This window comes from Telmatherina bonti (assembly GCF_933228915.1).
Source record: "Telmatherina bonti genome assembly, chromosome: 11".
NCBI classification, from domain to species: Eukaryota; Metazoa; Chordata; class Actinopteri; order Atheriniformes; family Telmatherinidae; genus Telmatherina; species Telmatherina bonti.
The window spans coordinates 12051446-12074086 of record NC_136629.1 but is presented as its reverse complement, the minus strand read 5'-3'; the positions used below and the strand labels follow the sequence as shown (position 1 = coordinate 12074086).

Here is a 22641-nt window from a genome sequence, read left to right as displayed (position 1 = left end):
TTACAGTGCTGAGTTTTTAAGCAATACAAACTTTCTGGGTTAATATGATCCTTTACAGAAGTTAAAACGCCTGCTGTGAAGCTTTGCAGCTTCTTACTGGTGACCGTTTTGCAGCTATTCTGGCTCCTGAGTTCTGACAGGTCGTCTTCTACAAGCATGTTTGTTTGGCTGCCGTGTTGTTTCCATCGTTTGTTTGTCCCAACCTGTTTGAGGAGCTCCTCAGTCCATGATGGACTATTTGTTGGTGCTGCTTATTTAGTGACATTTTCAAGGCACTTTGAATATGCATCCTTTGATTTTATAAGGAGTTATTTTTGCCGTATTTTTGGTAAACTTTTTAAGAGACATGAACCTGAAAGAGAATATTTCAAAGTAAATCTGCAATGCGTCATTCCAGTTTAATGTGGAGCTCATGAGTCTGCCACCATACTGTTAAAGGTATTATGATAGTCAGGAATACTTCATATGTTTTATACTGTAAAAACACATTTAATCTCAAATGTACTACTCTACTTCTATGAACATGCAGTGTAAAAAGGGATGTTGAATTTTGTCAGACAGCATAAACTGTGTATAATTTATATCTGATGTTTATATGCACAACATCAGACATCTGTATGTTTTATATTAAAAAGTTTGTTCAAATTTATTTTTAAAAATAAAGATTTTTCAAAAGAAAACTGATTATTTCTCCTCTTTCTTCACACACACATATATATATATATATATATATATATATATATATATGCGTGTGTATATGTATATATATATATATATATATATACATATATATATATATATATATACATATACACACGCATATATATATATAAACATATATATATATATATATATATATATATATATATATATATATATATATATATATATATATATATATATATATATATATATATATATATATATATATATATATATATATATATGTACACACACACGCTTGGTCCACTTATTTATGGAATGTTTCCAACACCATGTTCAGTCTATCTAAGGTCGTTCTTGACTGTGTACATGTTACACTTTCTCTGCTCGTGTTTCGACAAAGATGAGTGTCGTATATCCAGGATAATTGTGGCGTCTTTGATCCTCTGACTCAGCTGTGACGCTTTGCCTTTTCACTTGGTTTCATACAAATTACAGGATCATCGAGAGGGTCTTGGCTGCAGACTGGAGGATGAGGTGGGGCTTGATGATGGACGGGTCTGGATGTCCAACCCTGCCTCTCCAACATTTTAATTGGATTAACCCACCGTGACACTAACCCTAACCACGCCTATTTGACATCCCACTCTGCCCAATATCCAGGCCCGTCCCATTTTCCAGGCAGCAGCCGGGGGTTATTGGGATTATCCATCCAGAGCGTAACTCCGCATCTGGCAAGGATTAAGATTATATCCTTAATAAATGCACATTTTCATCATTACTCCATGTTTCTTTTTTCTTTCTTTTCTTTATTCAGACTCTAGGTCCATTAAAAAAACAAACAGAGAAAAAAAAATCATTATACGCAACCTGGAGTTTACGGATGGTCGCCTTTTTAAAATGACTCCATAAAGGTGCAGTATAAAAAGGAGTACAAAAGACCCTAAAAAGTCCCACTTTAACCTTGTCTGAACACCAGGAAAACGTTCTGGTCAGCAAATTGGCCTGCATGTATAAAATACTACGCTGTCTATTCATATCAGCGTCATCAGTCATATCATCTGTAATTATGTGACCCAAATATTTGATTTTAGAACCGACAGGAAGTACTTGTCCTGATCGATAAAAGGATGGAAAGTTCGGGTTTCGACCCGCGTTTACTCTACAAATCATAATAGAACTCTTTTTGTTCTCGTTTGTTGGCTCAGTAATGGAATAACTCAACCATAGACTAAAATATCTGTAGTATTTCATGATGATCTTGCTTGTTTGTTGTTTTGTTTCTGTCTCTCCACAATATCAGCAACTCCTGACAAAAATGCCTCTCGGTGTCCAACAGATCAAACATGGTGCAGGGATCTCATGCAGTCAAGCTGTAAACTAAATTCAGAATCAAAAAGTCAACAATTATGCATATATTGATGCAGATCAGCTGCAGCTGCTGACCCATATGGTATGGTATGACCCATACCGACCCAGTCAGTCAGAATATCAGCGTTTTTACGAAGTAAAACCTGTATGGAAGCATATCTCTGGAGAACTTAACATGCAGGGAAACAAAGAGAGGCGGTGGAGACTTCAGGGACCTCAGTGTGTACCTGGTCTGGACCAGCTAGTCGGGCAGCATCAATGTTCTCCTGCTTCTTGTGGCAACGATCCACCAGGATTCCTGAACAATTCCATTCAACTGGTTCGCTAACACTCCCTCTCTGCTGATTACTGGTTCCTGGTAGAGATGTGTGTGATTTACCTGTGACTGGAAGTTCCTTCCAGACAGGGAGGGGGGGCGCTGATGCGGTGAGGGGGTTTAACTGTGAGTTAGTAGCTTTCACATGGATCCTGAGTATTTTGGTACATAAAGGTTTGTTTATAAACTTTATCTATATTTGCTTTTTATTTTATTATGTGAAGCACTTTGTGATGCTTTTCGATAAAAATGCAATATAAATACATTTTGATTGACTGATTGATACCAGACCATCCGGATTTATAGATTCGTTCTGATCCAGTTCCGTTTATTCACAAGAAGAAAGCTTCCTGTCACAGACCGGCTGTTTCGCCTCATATGTTTATTGGCAAAAAACCTTGGATTGAACCAGCCACCTTCTTGCTGTGAGGCCACATTACTAACCACTATGCCACCATGCAGCCCTATTTTCATATCATTTGCACAAAAAACTGAATAAATATGTAAAGTGAAAAAGCTGGTCTGTGACAGTGGCCTTTCTGTGTGGAGTTTGCATGTTCTCCTCGTGTATGCGTGGGTTCTCTCCAGGTACTCCGGCTTCCTTCCATTGTCCAAAGACATGCACATTAGGTTCATTGGTTACCACACAACCACTCACACTCACTCCTTAAGAGTGAGTGTGAGTGGTTGTGTGGCCCTGCGATGGACTGGCCAGCTGTCCAGGGTGCACCCTGCACCTCCCCCAAAGACTGCTGGGATAGGCTCCAGCTTCCCCACAACCCTGAATTGGACTAAGCGTTTAGGATAATGAATGAATAAATGATACTAAAATAATGAGTAACAGTCAGATTGTTTGCAGTGGACCAGAGGACGGTACTGACTGGGTTCATGTCAGGCTGAACTGGATCTGGAACCGTCCTTTTTACAGTAATCAAGCGGAAAGTCTGGAAGGAACGACTGGATTATGTCAAACCAAACTTTCATTAGTTTACAATAGATTAGATTTACATTTTTACATGAAACATAATGGCAACATTTTGTATTATGAAGATTCAGGTTTAAGATTAAATGTTTGCACAGATGCATTATTAATGTGTAAAAAATGAGTCCAAGTTTTAAAAACTGCTTAAAATAAAGCCATTAAAAAAAAACAAGTCTTCATGCAAGAAGACGAAGACGAAGCCTCAGGCAGGAGGAAGATGCACTCTGAGCATTTCTAATGTCTTTTATACCTTATCAATTTGAAATGTTTCCTTTCACTTTCAGGAACATGCGTTAGATTTCCTCTGATCTGACTCAGATAATGATGGTCTCTCTACATGTGTCCTCGCTTACTTCTGTCCTCACGCTGACATCTCGTGGCCATTTTCAGTAATGCTACCAGGAGACTGTTGGCATCTTCCTCGGCTCCTTGTCCTGGGAAAGTGGTTAATGCTGCGCTGTAAAATGGATTAGAAATAAAAAACATTTACTGTCAGCTTCTGCAACAGATGTCAGTTCTAAGCTGTGCAGCAAAAACCCGAGAAAGAAACCTTTAAAAATCAACATCAGAAATGATCTGGTTACATAAAAAACTGTCTTCTGCGCTGATTTAATCTTTCTGCTCCATTAATACAAATAAAAAGGACACTAAAGTTATAATAAAGTATAGAAAGTTATTATAAAACTGATTTAAACAGTAAAATGTGATGCAACGTGGGATGGAAACAGTAGATCATTTTGTAGCAATGAGAACTTTCTGACCTACTTTAATCCCTAAAGGTCGAAATAAAGGTTTTCCTTAGAAGAATGAAATGTGTTTGTTGTTTTCGGCTGATATAAAGTTGTTTTTGTCCTCAGATCTTTCCCAGAATATTGCAGTAAAACAGCACAATGGTGCCTCTGTGGTCTTCTTCCCCCAGCATGTTTCCTCACAGCATCCACGCTCAGAGCTGAGTGGCATGATGACAAATCAGCACACGGACAGCAGAATTCCACCTCAGACCAGAGTGGGCTTTCCACTCTCACACAGGGAAAGAAGCAATGAGCAGCTCCTGCCAGGATCCACCTCCAGCTGAGCACATAAACAAACCCACTGTGGATTTACTCCCACATCAGTTCCACATACTCTTCTGTTGTCGGAGAAATGCTTCTGGTTTGCAGGAGATGCGACTGTTTCTACATGTTTCTACATGTTTCTGGTACTGGGGGGAATGGTGATGTAGTATTCTACTGGTTTGGCTCGCTTGACCAAAGTGCAGTGTGAACGCGATCTCTGTACGCATGTGGACTCTACTCAGTTGTAGGTTGGGTGTATCCATGTGGACCCAGATCATGTTCACCCTCACTTTGGTCAAACGAGCCAAACCTATATAATAATATATCCCCATTCCCACCAGAGGTGGCACTGCGCTAGATTTTAGCTAAAGAGAGGACAAGATCGGCGTGAAGAAGAAAACTCGGTTGTGAGTTAAACACAGAGACAAAACTCGCTGTTTTGGGTTTTTTATTCTGTCCTAATTATACTGCAGAAATACACTGCAACAATGGACACAGTATGAACACCACACATCACTATGTATTTACCCACAATGCATCATAACACCGGATGTAGTCCGCTTCCTGTGTTCGGTCTGCTTCAAATGTGAAAATGTCAATGTTACGGGCCCAGGCCTCAGCTTATGTAGTTCAAGAAGACTCTTACAAGCAGCTGTGCCATCACATCTCTGCTATTGGCTGCCTCTGCAGGACACACCCAACTGTTCCATCCCCTGCTTGGGATTGGCCCCTTTCTTGGCTGGCTGGAGCTTCCCTATTTAAACCAGCTTCTGGTGAACATTCAGGGCAGCTGTTGTTCTGGTGTAGAACAGCTTGCCACTTTAGAAACCTTGAGATTGTTTGGTGGTGGTGGTGTTGTTGTTGCTGCTGTTTTCGTCAGCCTTTGTAGTTGGTCTTTGGATGTCTGGTTCTCTTTGGCTCTTGGAGGCCGTTGGAGGACAGTGAACGCATCGTCATGGTGGAGATGATGTGAGCTTTGTGACATGGTGCATCATCCTGCTGGAAGTTTCCATCAGAAGATGCTACACTGTGCTCAGAAAGGGATGGACATGGTCAGCAGCAGGACTCAGGTAGGCTGTGCTGAGGGGACCAAAGTGGACCCAATGCTGATCTACAGCAGGATGGATCCATGTTGTCATGATGTTTCCAGCAGATTCTGATCCTACCATGTGAATGTGGAGCTGAACTGGAGACTCATCAGACCAGCAACGTTTCTCCATCTTCTATCGTCCAGTTCTGGTGAGTCTGTGTGAATTGTAGCCTCAGTTTCCAGTTTTTACTGACAGGAGGGAACCCGCTGTGGTCTTCTGCTGCTGGAGACCATCTGCTTCCAGGCTGGACGTCTTGTGTGTTCAGAGAGGATGTTCTGGTTTGAACCAGTGGTGATCTGACTTCTTGTTGTCTTTCCATCATCTCTAACCAGTCTGCCCATTCTCCTCAGACACATCTGACCATGCCTACATGTCTAAATGCATGGAATTAATGCCATGTGATTGGCTGATTAGATATTTATGTATGATGTAAACAGGTGGCACTACAGTAAGTATAAATGTTACCACATGCTGATCCAAGTCTAAGGTCCCAACAGAAACTGCATAAAAATGAAACGTTTGTTTTAAATGGGAAATGGTTTAGTTGTTCTGGACAATAAATCACATCCAAAACAGACTTCACCCAGTTAAATTGGCAATCACTGTTTTTAATTCCTTTCTCATGTCCATGTGTGTGATGGTAGAATATACATTCAGAGGCAGAAAACAGAAACACAGTAAGAACACCATGATGCACAGTGTTACGAGCCCGTTATGACTCTTGTTTTATTCTTCCAGTAGATGTTAGTAAAGGTTCAGTCTGGACATCAGACTCAGTCGTTAACTTACTACAGAAGTTACAGATTTTCTGTTGGCTGTTCGTGTCCTCAGAAATCTTTGTCCCAGCCAGAAAGCTCGTCAGGAGGCTCCTCCGTGTCCGGTGGGAAAACATCAAAGTTACTATGATCCGTTGGCCCCTTCAGCTGCAGAAACAACCAAAGTCATCGTGAGCAAAAATAGATCATTTTCTCACCAAAACTGATGTATGGAGGATGAACAGGGCCAATATCAAATACATAAATACAATATTGATTAATTAATTAAATGGGACATCAGTTATTTAAAATTGCAAATAAATACAGTACATAAATCAATAAATCTATCAGTGGCAACTTTAACATGGAAATAAATAAATAGGCGGCCTGGCCAGCAGAGAAAATGTCTGGACGCCTTTAGCTCTGATTCCAGCTGTGTTTTCTGTGGCATACTTCTAACAAGATGTCTCCTGTTCCCTGAACCACTCTGAACCAATCTGAGCCCCCCCTCAAATGAATCCTGGTTGTGTCATCTGGAACATGGCCTTCCATCAGAGCTGCAGAACATAGACCCGACTAACAGATGCAGAACCAGATCATAGACTGCTCCCACAGGCTTGTAGGCACAAAGCTTGATGGCTTGATGACGTCACCTCACCTCCCTTCTCACCCTGATGATCCATCACTCTGGAACAGGGTCAGTCCGGACCCATCAGACCACATGACCTTCCAGCTCCAGAGTCCAGTCTTTATGCTTCCAAGTAAACTGAAGCCTTTCTCTCCTGTTAACCTCACTCATCGCTGGCTGCACAGCTTTTCAGTCCCTGAAGTTCCCTTCACGTTGCTCATGTGGAAACGTTCTTACTTTCGCTATTAAACATAGTCCTGAGTTCTGCTGTTGTTTTTCTCAGATTAGATTTTTACCATTTAAAAGATCACAGATCACGTCATTCAGGATGTTTTTCTCACCACATTTCTTCCAGGAAGATGCTGGTTCCTCACCATGGTTCCAGTTTTTACAGTCGCATTGGTGCTTTTCTCACAACAGAATTAACATTCGCACAACAGACCCTCCCAGGCTTATCTGCAGTTCATCTCCTCTGACTCTGATCCTCCAGCCTTTCTCAGGATTCCACGTGTGCTGACTCCCTGCTCTGACGTCTCGCTCGACTCCTGGACTCTGTAAGCTACAACTTCCACCAAGTAGGGATATCATCCACTCTGTGTCCTTTGTGAATAAACCTTTCCATCACACATCCAGACTCCAGGGGTCCTTCATTATACATCTCATCATCATCATCATCCCTTGTGATGCAGAGTGGAAAGTGAAGAATCGACCTTCTGCAGGACGTTTTGATGACTAGTTTAACTCTTGTTTGTAATGACTCAACCAGTGAAATGAGGATCAGTTTTATGGGACTGATTCTGCAGTTCGAAGTTCATTTTGACAGATATGATCAAAGCAACATGACCAGTCAGTTGTGAGAAAAGCAACAAAGCTACTGAGAAAAACTGTAAGAATGCGTTGGACAGTTCTTAACTTAGTTTTGGTAGTTCCTGCATCTCCTCAGATATTTTCTCCGCTGCATGCCGATCATTTGATCCTTCTGAAACAGACAACCTTGACAACTGGATGGTTGTCTACGAAAGGACGAAGCTGCTCTTTGCATCAGTTTGGGCTAAATAAGATGTCTCAGATGAAAGATTATCACACATGTAGTCATTTTCCAGCAGGAGGCTCCAACCCGTCTCCTAGTTAAATCCAGGTGGTGACATTTTGTTTGGCAACGCAGTGGATATAAATCATCAATTATAAAAAAGTAAAAGGTATAAAGGTATATTTGATCTGATTTGATATTATAACTCATTAATAATAATTATTTAAAGGGAGGTAAAAGTATACGTTTTTTTTTTTTTACCAAATGATATTTTAAGGAAACTAATAATTCTGTCGGATCTGTAAACATACCGGTGCACGTTTTATGTCAGAATCCTCTTATCAGGATCTTTTATATCAGATTAAATTAATCTGTGCTACAAGTGTCATATTAATAAAATATCAATATAAATTGGGGTATGTATGATAAGAATATCATATCAATAAAGTTTAGCTTGTAGCTTATGTCTTAAGATGCACCCAACCTGTGGTGTCCTCTGCTAAGATGGTGGTTCCCCTTTAGAGGCAGCGCTGTCAGCCAGTCTGCTGCACCGATCGATCCTCTGACCACGCAGAACATGTCCTGTTTTTCCCGCCGCATTTTCAGTGATTCAAATTGCTCAATGAGGCGTCACGTGATTTCAGAGAAACGGGGCCTCCTTTGTCTTTGGTCACATGACTTAAAAAAACCAATAATGATCTTGATGCGTGCTTCATTTGGACACGCCCCCTTTGCTGAGTGTAAGCTTCTGTGTGGTTACATTACACACACCAAGCCTTTAGTTTAGCCTGTTGCTGAGTTATTTCTTGTGTAAGCGTTGGTTAGTTATTGTTTGTTGACAAACAAAGAGTGTTGCACTTCACTCTCTGTTTGCTAATGTGCACCATCTTTTGTCTGGTGCTTCGTGCTTTTTGTAGGCTTTTGAATAAAACTCTGTTTTATTGCTAATGTTGCCGCTTATTGTTGCATTGGACGAACTGCATCTGCACCGATCCTGCAAAATCTTAATGCCATGGACCAGAGGAAGTGAACTAGCATGCTGTGTTTCAGGAGCATCAGGAGAATCCAGCGGATCATTCATCTGGCCACTGTACATGGAGAGTTCTGGAGCTTCTCATTGCTGATTCTCACCTGTCTGCTCAGTGGAGACGGCAGCTGGCGACATCTCAAACCCTCCCAGTTGAAACCCTGGAACCACCTACAGAACAACCACAGCCTGAGACACAGTCTGCTTTTCCAGGTGGCAGAAACACACAAACACACCGCGTTTCTTCATTCAGATTTTCTGGTTGCTGGATGTTAAAAATGCAAACAGATCATTGCTGTTCTGCAGCAGCAATCAACAAGAATGAAAAAAAAAACTACAAAGTAACTCAAAATAATGCAACACTATCACAGTTTTCCAAACCTTATCTGAGCTTTTCCAAAGAAAAGAACAATGACTTCTCTTTGTAAAGGACTTACTTGTGTTTCTTGATGTCCACAATGCCGTTCTTTTTGTTTCCCAGCCTTTCCACTGGATTTAACCTGTAAGAGAAAAACAGATGTTTAACCTGGTTAAAGTTGTTTTCACTCAGTTTATTCTTTATGCCTGTCTTAGTTCCAGTTGGTTGTCATAATTCTGAATGACACGCAGAGCTGTCTTTTAGATGGGAGCTACTGGGAGAAGTGCTTTCTGAAGGCTTTCTGAAGGAGTAAAGTGGATAAAGGAGAACACACGTCACCAGACAAGAACATCTGGGACGTATGACGGGACAATTGTTACTTTTAGCTAAAGTTTCGTCTACATTAAAAAAATAAATCAAGTGTATGCACATGTTTAATTTGTTTGTTCATCCAGTTTAACTTCAGGTCATGTCTCAGGTGATAATACACAGTTTAAACTCTGCAGAAAAGCCAGAAAACATGAAAAAACCAGGATGTGGGGGCTTTAAACTGATGAATATAAATCAGCCAGAAGATGTTCTGTCTATCTTCATCTATCTCAGTTCAGAGCCTAAAACTGTCAAGTTTCTCTTAATAAATAAATTCTAGCTTTCACTGGCAGCAACATTTTTTATTAAACTTTAAAATGACAGAAGGAAGCAGGTCAGCTGTAAACAGGTTTGCAGAGAGTTTCTGTGACTTCATGGAGCTGAATCTGTTTTGTCTGTTTTGTCTGCTGCGTCAGCAGATATCAGCCAGATGTTGCAGAAAGAATCTGCTGTGTCAGCGGATATCAGCCAGATGTTGCAGAAAGAATCTGCTGTGTCAGCAGATATCAGCCAGATGTTGCAGAAAGAATCTGCTGTGTCAGCAGATATCAGTCAGATGTTGCAGAAAGAATCTGCTGTGTCAGCAGATATCAGCCAGATGTTGCAGAGAGAATCTGCTGCGTCAGCAGATATCAGCCAGATGTTGCAGAGAGAATCTGCTGCGTCAGCAGATATCAGCCAGATGTTGCAGAAAGAATCTGCTGCGTCAGCGGATATCAGCCAGATGTTGCAGAAAGAATCTGCTGCGTCAGCGGATATCAGCCAGATGTTGCAGAAAGAATCTGCTGTGTCAGCGGATATCAGCCAGATGTTGCAGAAAGAATCTGCTGCGTCAGCGGATATCAGCCAGATGTTGCAGAAAGAATCTGCTGCGTCAGCAGATATCAGCCAGATGTTGCGGAGAGAATCTGCTGCGTCAGCGGATATCAGCCAGATGTTGCGGAGAGAATCTGCTGCGTCAGCGGATATCAGCCAGATGTTGCGGAAAGAATCTGCTGCGTCAGCGGATATCAGCCAGATGTTGCGGAAAGAATCTGCTGCGTCAGCGGATATCAGCCAGATGTTGCGGAAAGAATCTGCTGCGTCAGCGGATATCAGCCAGATGTTGCGGAAAGAATCTGCTGCGTCAGCGGATATCAGCCAGATGTTGCGGCAAGAATCTGCTGCGTCAGCGAATATCAGCCAGATGTTGCGGAAAGAATCTGCTGCGTCAGCGGATATCAGCCAGATGTTGCGGAAAGAGTCTGCTGCGTCAGCGGATATCAGCCAGATGTTGCGGAAAGAGTCTGCTGCGTCAGCGGATATCAGCCAGATGTTGCGGAAAGAGTCTGCTGCGTCAGCGGATATCAGCCAGATGTTGCGGAAAGAGTCTGCTGCGTCAGCGGATATCAGCCAGATGTTGCGGAAAGAGTCTGCTGCGTCAGCGGATATCAGCCAGATGTTGCGGAAAGAGTCTGCTGCGTCAGCGGATATCAGCCAGATGTTGCGGAAAGAGTCTGCTGCGTCAGCGGATATCAGCCAGATGTTGCGGAAAGAGTCTGCTGCGTCAGCGGATATCAGCCAGATGTTGCGGAAAGAGTCTGCTGCGTCAGCGGATATCAGCCAGATGTTGCGGAAAGAGTCTGCTGCGTCAGCGGATATCAGCCAGATGTTGCGGAAAGAGTCTGCTGCGTCAGCGGATATCAGCCAGATGTTGCGGAAAGAGTCTGCTGCGTCAGCGGATATCAGCCAGATGTTGCGGAAAGAGTCTGCTGCGTCAGCGGATATCAGCCAGATGTTGCGGAAAGAATCTGCTGCGTCAGCGGATATCAGCCAGATGTTGCGGAAAGAATCTGCTGCGTCAGCGGATATCAGCCAGATGTTGCAGAAAGAATCTGCTGCGTCAGCGGATATCAGCCAGATGTTGCGGAAAGAATCTGCTGCGTCAGCGGATATCAGCCAGATGTTGCAGAAAGAATCTGCTGCGTCAGCGGATATCAGCCAGATGTTGATGTCTGTTACGGATGATTCAACCATTCCAACCATGAAATAGCAGAGCAAGGACATACAGGCGGACATGCATTTACTTTATTTTCTTCATATTTATATACAGGTTATATTTTTTGTTGCAGTTGCACTCTGTTTCGCTACATCTGTTTTCACACTTTCCTTTGGTCAGAAATAGGATTTAATTATTTTAATCATGCTGAATAGTCCAACAAACATAATCATTATCATGTATCGCCCAGCAACTCATCAGTTTCATCTGTTTTTATGGAAAAGTATATAAAGATCCCCATATGTTCCATACGAGTGCATTAGTCTCAACCCAGCAGCAACAGCGTTGATCCTTCCACCTCCAGTCCTGTATGACTGCTTCATTATGTGCTGAAATGACAGAAACTGCAGCTTTATTCCAGATCTGCTACCAGAAAAGGATTCATCGTACCTGCAGAGTCTCCTGATGAGGTCATCTGGACGTTTGCCTATTCTCTTTGGAAAGTCCACCTTCTCAATGCCATGTAGGACCATGGTGTAAATCTTAATGGGGTCTGATCCAGAGAAGGGTGGGCTGGAAGAAAAACAGGCTTTCATTTTTCCACCTCAGTATAAAACTACAAATTCCCTTTTTTTTTGTCTTTGTTGATGGACTTTTACTGGTATGAGAGGCTTAATATCTGTTAAAACACACTGACGGCAAGTTGAAATTAGACTAACTAGATCACATGGTTAGACATTAACCCTTTATTGGGCAAGTGACTATTTTTAATCATCTTGTTTTCTTTCATTTTCAGCATGAAACAAATTTTTTTTTTAAAAATGTAACAACAGAATGGAGGTGTTGGTACATACCAAAAGGACAATTTTAGGTTAGAATTTCGAATTTCAAGGTATTTCATTGAGTGCCTTCTAAAGCAGGGATCCCCAATCCAGGTCCTCGAGGACCGGTATCCTGCAGGTTTTCCAAGTGTCGCTGTTGCAAAACACCTGATTCAAATCAATGTGTAGACTTTAGCAGACTTGTGCAGAGCTTGTCTGAGTCTGAGTCAGGTGTGTTCCAGCAGGAACACTTGGAAAACCTGCAGGACACCAGTCCTTGAGGACCAGGGTTGGGGATCCCTGCTCTAAAGGGTTAATGAGAGAGTACTCAGGTTACTGCATTAGAAAAGTAACTTGGTTCTTTGGCAATACAAAACATACAATACACATTGGGTTAGAATGTCGGCCAGCATTTACGGCTGAATGTACCGACTGATTACAAAATCTGTAAAAATTAAGTATCCATCCATCCATCTTCTGCCGCTTATCCGGGGTCGGGTCGCGGGGGCAGCAGCCTAAGCAGGGAAGCCCAGACTTCCCTCTCCCCAGCCACATTTGCCAACTCTGCGGGGGGGATCCCGAGGCGTTCCCAGGCCAGCCGAGAGATATAATCCCTCCAGCGTGTCCTGGGTCTTCCCCGGGGTCTCCTCCCAGAGGGACGTGCCTGGAACACCTCACCAGGGAGGCGTCCAGGAGGCATCCTGACCAGATGCCCGAGCCACCTCAACTGGTTCCTCTCGATGCGAAGGAGCAGCGGCTCTACTCTGAGCCCCTCCCGGATGACTGAGCTCCTCACCCTATCTCTAAGGGAGAGCCCGGCCACCCTGTGGAGGAAACTCATTTCAGCCGCCTGTATACGAGATCTCGTTCTTTCGGTCACGACCCACAGCTCATGACCATAGGTGAGGGTAGGAACGTAGATCGACTGGGAAATCGAGAGCTTCACCTTCTGGCTCAGCTCCTTCTTCACCACGACAGACCGGCGCAGAGTCCGCATTACTGCAGACGCCGCACCGATCCGTCTGTCGATCTCGCGCTCCATCCTTCCCTCACTCGTGAACAAGACCCCAAGATATTTAAACTCCTCCACTTGGGGCAGGACCTGACCCCCGACCCGGAGAGGGCAATCCACCCTATTCCGGCTGAGGACCATGGTCTCAGATTTTGAGGTGCTGATTCCCATCCCAGCCGCTTCACACTCGGCCGCGAATCGCTCAAGCGAGAGCTGGAGATCACGACCAGATGAAGCCAACAGGACCACGTCATCCGCAAAAAGCAGGGACCCAATCCTGAGGCCACCAAGTCGGATCCCCTCAACACCTCGGCTGCGCCTATGAACAGAATCGGTGATAAAGGGCAGCCTTGGCGGAGTCCAACCCTCACCGGAAACGGATCCGACTTACTACCGGCAATGCGGACCAAGCTCTGACACCTGTCGTACAGGGACCGGACAGCTCGTACAAGGGGGTCCGGTACCCCACACAGGAGCCCCCGGGGGACACGGTCGAATGCCTTCTCCAGGTCCACAAAGCACATGTAGACTGGTTGGGCAAACTCCCATGCCCCCTCCAGGACCCCAGAGAGGGTATAGAGCTGGTCCACTGTTCCGCGACCAGGACGAAAACCACACTGCTCCTCCTCAATCCGGGATTCGACTATCCGGCGGACCCTCCTCTCCAGGACCCCTGAATAGACCTTACCAGGGAGGCTGAGGAGTGTGATTCCCCTGTAATTGGAACACACCCTCCGGTCCCCCTTCTTAAAAAGGGGGACCACCACCCCAGTCTGCCAATCCAGCGGTACTGCCCCCGATGTCCACGCGATGCTGCAGAGGCGTGTCAGCCAGGACAGCCCCACAGCATCCAGAGCCTTAAGGAACTCCGGGCGGATCTCATCCACCCCCGGGGCCTTGCCGCCAAGGAGCTTTTTGACCACCTCAGCGACTTCAGCCCCAGAGATAGGAGAGTCCACCCCTGAGTCCACCAGCTCTGCTCCCTCATGGGAAGACGTGTTGGTAGTATTGAGGAGGTCTTCGAAGTATTCCCTCCACCGACCCACAACGTCCCGAGTTGAGATCAGCAGCTCCCCATCTCCACTGTACACAGTATTGATGGAGCACTGCTTCCCCCTCCTGAGCCGCCGGATGGTGGACCAGAATCTCCTCGAAGCCGTCCGGAAGTCTTTCTCCATGGCCTCGCCGAACTCCTCCCATGCCCGAATTTTTGCCTCGGCAACAGCCGAAGCCGCATGCCGCTTAGCCCGTCGGTACCCATCAGCTGCCTCCAGAGTCCCACAGGCCAAGAAGGCCCGATAGGACTCCTTCTTCAGCTTGATGGCATCCCTCACTGCTGGTGTCCACCAACGAGTCCTGGGATTACCGCCACGACAGGCACCAACTACCTTACAGCCACAGCTCCGGCTGGCTGCCTCAGCAATAGAGGCACGGAACACAGCCCATTCGGACTCAATGTCCCCCGCCTCACTCGGGACATGTTCGAAGCTCTGCTGAAGGTGGGAGTTGAAGCTCGCTCTGACAGGGGACTCAGCCAGACGTTCCCAGCAAACCCTCACAACACGTTTGGGCCTGCCAGCTCTGAACGGCTTCCTCCCCCACCATCTGAGCCAACTCACCACCAGGTGGTGATCAGTTGACAGCTCCGCCCCCCTCTTCACCCGAGTGTCCAAGGCATGTGGCCGCAGGTCCGACGATACGACTACAAAGTCGATCATTGAACTGCGGCCCAGGGAATCCTGATGCCAGGTGTACATATGGACACTCTTATGCTGGAACATGGTGTTCGTTATAGACAATCCATGACGAGCACAGAAGTCCAACAACAAAACACCATTTGGGTTCAGAGGGGGGGGACCATGCCTCCCAATCACTCCCCTCCAGGTCTCACTGGAACAATCTATCTCACTGCCCACGTGAGCATTGAAGTCCCCCAGCAGAACAATGGAGTCCCCAGAAGGAGCACCCTCCAGCACTCCCTCCAAGGACTCCAGAAAGGGTGGGTACTCTGAACTGCTGTTCGGTGCATAAGCACAGACAACAGTCAGGACCCGTCCCCCCACCCGGAGGCGGAGGGAAACTACCCTTTCATCCACCGGGGTAAACCCCAACGTGCAGGCACCAAGCTGGGGGCTGATGAGAATGCCCACACCTGCTCGGCGCCTCTCACCATGAGCAACTCCAGAGTGGAAGAAGGTCCAGCCCCTCTCGAGGGTACTGGTTCCAGAGCCCAAGCCATGCGTTGAGGTGAGTCCAACTATATCTAGTCGGAACCGCTCAACCTCGCGCACAAGCTCAGGCTCCTTCCCCACCAGAGAGGTGACGTTCCACGTCCCTAGAGCCAGCTTCTGCAGCCGGGGATCGGACCGCCAGGGTCCCCGCCCCTTGCTGCCGCCCAGCTCACATTGCACCCGACCCCTACGGCTCCTCCCGCAGATGGTGAGCCCACGGGAGGTAAAAAAAAATTAAGTATGCAAAGCTTAAATTCTGGAGATTCACAATAACATAGCAAGATGGGAGTCTGAAGTAATTGGTAGCATCTCCATCCATCAGTGTGCAGGAGCTACTTTAAATGTTCTTAGCACTCTTACTTGCCAGTGAGAAGTTCAAATACGAGGATTCCCAAAGACCAGCAGTCCGCCCCAAAATCATGGCCTTTGTTCATGATGACCTCTGGGGCCACATACTCTGGTGTCCCACAGAAGGTCCAGGTCTTCTTTCCAATGCCGATCTTTTTAGCAAAGCCAAAGTCTGCCTGAGGACACATGGAAGTGTTAGAAGTTAGAAAAGAGCACCTTTACATGTAACCATGTTTGTCTGACTGGCGTCATTCTGACAAACTGACTCCACTAAAAATGAATGAGCCTCCTTCTTTACCCACTGGGGTCTTTTCAAAACCAGAGCGTACCGTCCAGTTTCTATTCAGTCTATTCATTCATTCATTTTCTAAACCGCTGAATCCATTCAGGGTTGCGGGGAAGCTGGAGCCTATCCCAGCTGTCTATGGGCGAAAGGCAGGGCTGTAAAATCCTTTATTCTGTAGTCATTTAGCTTTAACCAAAGCAACTTAAATACCCAGATATCAGGGATGGGGCAAGTTGGGGTTCAGTGGCTTGCCCAAGGACACTTAGGCACATAGTCAGGGGAAGCATGGAATCGATCTCCCAACTTTCCAGCTGAAAGATCACTGCTCTTCCTCCTGATTTACAGCCGTCAATTTATCTTTTTTAGTCCGTATAAAGTTTCTAAAAACTCTGCTATTAATCTTTTACTCCCCAAATCTCCAGTTGGTTCCCACAACTAGTCTTTTCAGGTGTGGAAAATGATCTGCTGGGTCATTTAAATCCTCAGGACCACAAGTCTACACAGTGATTATATAAATTATTCAGGATTCTGATTCATGATTAAGTGTTCCTTTAGTTTTCCTAAGTCTGACTTCCTGTCTGACTCATATGCTTTGTGCAGACACAGAGTGTGAAAGAAATAGCAAGCGCTGTTGAAGTTAAGCTCCAGGCGGCCATGGAGCCACCTTAGTTCTTATTGAACTGACCTGAATACTAATCTGTTAGTTATAAATGTCTTTTTTAGGCAATGTTAATGGTGTTTAATAAACTCTAAAATGTGACTACTTTGGGACACAACTGTATGGTAACCACTACTTGAAGCTTTTATTTTGACGTTACTATTTGCACTGTGAAGGCCTGTATTTAAGCACAGTTCTTGTGAACCTCTGGTTTTATCATCTTGTAAGCAGGAAATGACTGTAAAAATGGAAGGAATTTTCATTGTCTAAATAATGGCTGTTGTGCTGCAGGGTTTAGGATCTCTGATAATTAAGCATCTAACTGGAATGGGAACAAGGTACTGTTCAGTTCTGACCATTTATGATTGTGTTCCCTAACATCATTTTTTTTAACAAGTGTTCAAATGCATTACATTTGTAACAGCTATGCTGAGATCAGAACTTCAAGCTGTAAGAAATCAAACTCACGTTTCTAATAAGTTAGCCTCTTGTTTGCAAAGGACTTTATGTTGTCTTGTGTCAAAATGTTATCCTGATGAATAGATGTTTGTGTGTTTATTGGTTAAAACAACAAGACTTCATTTATGAAGAAAAGAGCTCATATTATGTTTCTGTCCTGTAGCTCTTATGGTGTTTTCTGAAGGCTGAAGAAGATCACAAAATGGATGAACCTAAATAAAATAATCCTGGAAACATCAGTAAAATTCACCACTGTCTGGCTGGTTCACTGCAGGTATAAATGTCCATCGCTATGCAGATGATACACTAATATACTTCTCCATGAAACCTGATAAAACCAATCAGCTGGTCAGATTGCAAAGATGTTTTACAGACCTATAGACCTGAATCTAGATTCAGATGGACTGAAGCTGTTGTCCTCCAGTACTACACTGAGAAACAATGGAGTCATTCCAGACCAGGGTCTGTCGTTCAACTCGCATATAAAACAGGTTTCTTGGACTGAGGAAATGATAAACATCCTGTGAAAACTAGTCCTATGGATTGTTTCTTCCAGATTAGATTACTGTAATTGCTTATTATTTTTCTGTCCTATAAATGTTCTGAAAAGTTTGCAGAATGATTATAATCCAGTTAACACAAATCCATTATTTCAATACAGGCTCACATGGAAGCTCAAGTCTGCTACAACAGCTACCAGGTGAAAGGCAGGTAGACCTGGACAGGTCACCATTCACAGAGCCAAACAACCACTCACACTCACTCCTCTGATCGCACAAAATATTTGGCCCAAATATGACCTAAATGTGCATTTTTGTATGGCCTATATTTGACCTTAACCTACTGCGCTGACTAAATATAAGTGTGGCTGCTAAAACTTACTAACATGACCATCACATGTGGCCGACAAGAAAATGACCACAATCTATCTCCAGACAAGCTTCCCGTGTTAGGACCGCCTCTGGCCCACAAAACACATCCAAATCCACACCCAGGCCAACAGACGATTTCTGGACCACATGTTGCCTGCAGGAGACTTCTCGTAAGGGTCTGAAGAAACCCAGAGGAACCAATTAGCCTAACACCAAGTCTTTGGACTGTGGAAGGAAGCCAGTGTATCCGTCCATACACAGGGAGAACAAGCACACTTCCCACAGAAAGACCTTCCATTTGGGACCATTCGAGACAGTTTAGCAACTGCCTTACCATTTTGACATAACCTTCTGCATCCAGTAGGAGGTTTTCAGGCTTCAGGTCTCTGTAGACAATGCCCATCATGTGGAGATAGTCAAAGGCCTCCAAGACACAGCCAGTACAGAACCTGGCTGTAGGCTCATCAAAGTAACTCCTAGTAGAGGAAAAAAGACACAGCTTTATATTTTCTGTAAAAATGTACATATTCACTAAAGATGTGAAGATTGTGTCAGTTTTCATGATGTTTTCTCAAGAAGCTTCCTTCTCCCCATACCCTTTCTGAAGGGTTTTTCACTGACATCATGTAAGTTGTCCATTATTTTGACATTATAACTTGTTTAGTATCAGTTTCTAGATGACTTTATAGTAGTTGTAGAATGAATGAATGAAAAGGACATACACTCACATGTCCCGCAGCACGGACCACAGCTCTCCACCCAGACAAACCTCGAGCAGCATGTAAACAAACTTGTTGTCTCGAAATGTTCGGAATAACCTGGAATACACACACAGCCATATTGTTCACTGTAGCACTGAAACAAGGGTGTCCAGCTCTGGTCCTCGGGGGCCGGGTTTCCCGATCCAACACACCTGATTCATATTAAATGGCTCTCCTCAACATCTTGTTGTCAAGTGCAACCCAAACATGTTGACTCAATCTAAGTGTACACTTACATCAGGATGGTCCTCTAGACTGGGTCCAATTGGGGATTTGGCTCATTTGTAGGGGGGTTATCCATGTGGACTGAATTCAAGTTCATGCTGCACTTTGGTCAAACAAGCCAAACCATTAGAATATTATATCCCAATTCCCACCACAGGTGTCGCTGCACTGGTATTTAGCAAAAGAAAGGACAAGACTCGCGTGTAGAACAAAACTCAGTTTCCTTCACTGAGGAGTTAAACATGGAGACGACACTGTTGCTGTTCTGTTTTGTTTTTTGTTTTCTTTCTCTTATGCAAGTATACTGCAGAAATACACTGCAACAATAACCGCAGTAAGAACAACAGACGAGGCAGAGGACCATTAACGCCATCGCTATGTATTTACCCACAATGCAACACTACATTAAATGCAGGAAGTGACTTCATTTGTAGTCCACTTCCTGTATTTAATCCACTTGAAACAGACTGAAACCTGTGTTTGTAGGTGGACCGAGTCTGCATCTTTGGTCCGAATTTGTTTGGAGCATTCACATCTCCCCCAACGAAGCGGACTTTCTGAGCAAACAGACTAAGATTCAAATCAAAAGGCTGATGTGAACGTGCCTTAATTCAGGTGTTAGGGGTGGAAAATCGAATTAAAAAAATTAAAGTTGATTTTTTTGTTGAAAAAAAAAGTTGATTTTCTTTTTCAAATAAATAAAAATAATCCGTCATAAATTTTTTGTCATTTTTATTGTTTTTATTGATCTTTTTACTTGTCTTCTTGGGCATGAGAGCTGGAGAATGATGGTCTGGCTACTGTGTTGTTTTTTTCCTAATTTAAATAAAGAAAAATAATAAGTAAAAACCGTTTTGCAAATTTTTTTTTTTTGTTTTTAGTCAACAAAAATTAGCAATATTGGGGAATTTTGAGAATTGTAATTTAAATTGAATCGGCACTCAAAAAATCGAATCGAACCGAATCGGGACGAAAACATATCGTCACAGCCCTATCAGGTGTGTTGCAGCAAACATCCAAAACCTGCAAGACAGTGACCCTCCAGAACCAACTTTGGACACTCATGCATTAAAACATAAAGAAAAATCCACATATTATCATTATAAGAGTCTTTCTCAAGAGATTATCAGATCATAATAGTGACTGAACTGAACTCATGCCCATGAGGCCTATATTCCCTTAGAGTCCAAGTATTTTACTGGATATTTTCTCAGAAACTGCCATTGATGCTGATTGACTAGTTCCACAGCTTCACTGACTGCTGCTTAACATTTGATATTTATCAATGAATTTAACCATTATAGCAAGAGATAACTGCTAAAATCATGTTTTAGGAAACTAGAAACAGTGATACTGGGTGTTTTACTGGGTACTGTAACAAGCTTAGGAAGGAAAGTACATGTGAAACAGACTGAACATGACGTTTTGGCTGAACTTTCCTCTTTAAATGACAGTGGGCAGACACTGCTTACACAAAGTCAAGATAAATCTCAGTGTAAAGGAAGAATCTGGGTTGACTACATACTTCTAGCTGGTCCGTAGCAACTCCACAGAAACACCAACACCCTCTGCATCACAATGTTGTCTCCCATTCAGAGAAAACATGAGATTTGTGGGAAATAGATGTCTTAAGTTTTTCTTACTTCTCTGCTCAGCATCTTAAAACTCCCACAAGCTGACGTTGTACAGAGCTTACTAAACCTCTCTGTAGACCATCAGAGCCAGTTATAGATTGTGGCCGTTGTGGGATGGATCCTGACAGTGCGATGTTGGAAGTTGCCCAGACCTGATGATGAAGGCTGAGTTGGTTTGCTGAAGGATGTTTTTCTCAGAGTAAATGTGTTCCTGCTGTCTGGTTTCCACAACGTGTTTCTTTTTGATGCATTTCAGAGCAAAAGTGGTGTCTTCATCCTTAAGCTTCACCTGCAAAATAAAAGAGGGGAAACTTGTTGCCTTCAGTTTCATCTGCTTGCTGAGGTGGAACTAAATTTTATCTGATGAATGTGATGGTGAAGGCATTACAAGTTCCACTCTTCCAAAGCCTCCCACGCCCAGTGTCGCTATGACCTCCAGCTCTTCGAAGGGTTGGTGTGTAGGCAGCAGGGCAATCCTCTCCCTCAGCCTCCTCATCTCCTGAGACTCCACAGAATCCGTCTGACACAGGGGGGGGCTGAGGGAGGAACAAGACGGGACATATCCTTACATCTGGATCTCTGTGTATCTGATTTAAACAGGCTCCAAGTGAAATGGATAACAGTCGGCCAAACCAGCAGCTTATTGTGTCATTCATTCACTCACAAAGCGTTTCTTTTCTCATCACTCCTGGACAGCTCTTCCACGTATTCCTTGAGGTAAGCTTGAAGCTCCTCATACGTTCCCACCATTTGGTTGAAATTGCTGGAGGAAGCAAACAGAAGTTAGACTTTCAGTTCTCTGTGTGACAGTGTACACAGTGAAACGGGTGTTTCTGAGTCCGCATGTCTTATTGTTAACAGATACACGTATGAAAAACCACATCTTCACCGAGAAATGAGGTTATTCCCACCAGAAATACTACTTTACAGAACCCAGCATGCTTATTGCTAATTTATTTCTGTCAAGCTTGGATGTGATTGGTCCACAGTTGTTACCTACGGTGGCGCTGAAGTGCAAACCACAACTACAATTTTAAAAAATCCGACAACGAATTAAAAATGATGACAAAAACATAAAAGAAAACACTGAGAAATAATTTAAAAAAAAAAAAAAAAAAACCCAATTAGAAATTCAACAACTGAATGACAACCTACCAGAACAGATGCTGGTGCCGTGTTCTCATGGTAGGTTAAAGTTGCTGTGCTTTTAAAGATGTTGTGGTTTTTTAAATTATCGTTGTGTTTTTTTAAAACTATACTGTAATTTCTGATTTTTTGTTGTTGTTTTTTTAAATTGTCAAAAGTTTTAAATTGTTGTTGTGATTTTAAATTTGACGCATTTTCCAAATTTTTTTTCAGTTGTTGATGTCATTTTCAATTTGTCCTCAATTTGCTGTCATGTTTTTTTTTAAATGGCAGCGGTGGTTTGCGCTTCAGGGCAACCGTAGTTACCAGAGGACACCACAAGGTGGCGCACTGGAGAACTCAGACCTAGGGCCTGTTTCACAAAAGTAAAATCCAGGATGATAGAAGATAGTGAGGCTTGACCTAGCCTTGTCTGAGCATCCTGGCTTAACTGGTCTCAGGAAGGCCAAACCTGAGAAGCAGCGACTAAGTCAGGCCAGATGTCGGTGATTATTCTGACGGCACAATCTGAAGCTGACATGGAGAAGTAAGCTGACTTTCTTAAAACTAACCTGATATTTTCACC

General features: G+C 43.8%; 1 protein-coding gene across 1 annotated transcript in view; it reads right to left on the bottom strand.

The window, feature by feature from the left end:
• Positions 1 to 6285: 6285 nt before the first annotated feature.
• prkg2l (protein kinase cGMP-dependent 2, like) overlaps positions 6286 to 22641 on the bottom strand; it is a 31017-nt gene continuing 14661 nt past the window's right edge. The window contains exons 11-20 of the mRNA XM_079248406.1: positions 21595 to 21693; positions 21319 to 21466; positions 21083 to 21219; positions 19039 to 19128; positions 18645 to 18786; positions 16048 to 16211; positions 12074 to 12196; positions 9356 to 9418; positions 9023 to 9089; positions 6286 to 6401 (exon numbers count right to left, since the gene is read on the bottom strand). Coding sequence (XP_079104532.1) covers positions 6306 to 6401; positions 9023 to 9089; positions 9356 to 9418; positions 12074 to 12196; positions 16048 to 16211; positions 18645 to 18786; positions 19039 to 19128; positions 21083 to 21219; positions 21319 to 21466; positions 21595 to 21693 — 1129 coding nt within the window. The 3' untranslated portion in view covers positions 6286 to 6305. The remainder of the gene's footprint in view (positions 6402 to 9022; positions 9090 to 9355; positions 9419 to 12073; positions 12197 to 16047; positions 16212 to 18644; positions 18787 to 19038; positions 19129 to 21082; positions 21220 to 21318; positions 21467 to 21594; positions 21694 to 22641) is intronic.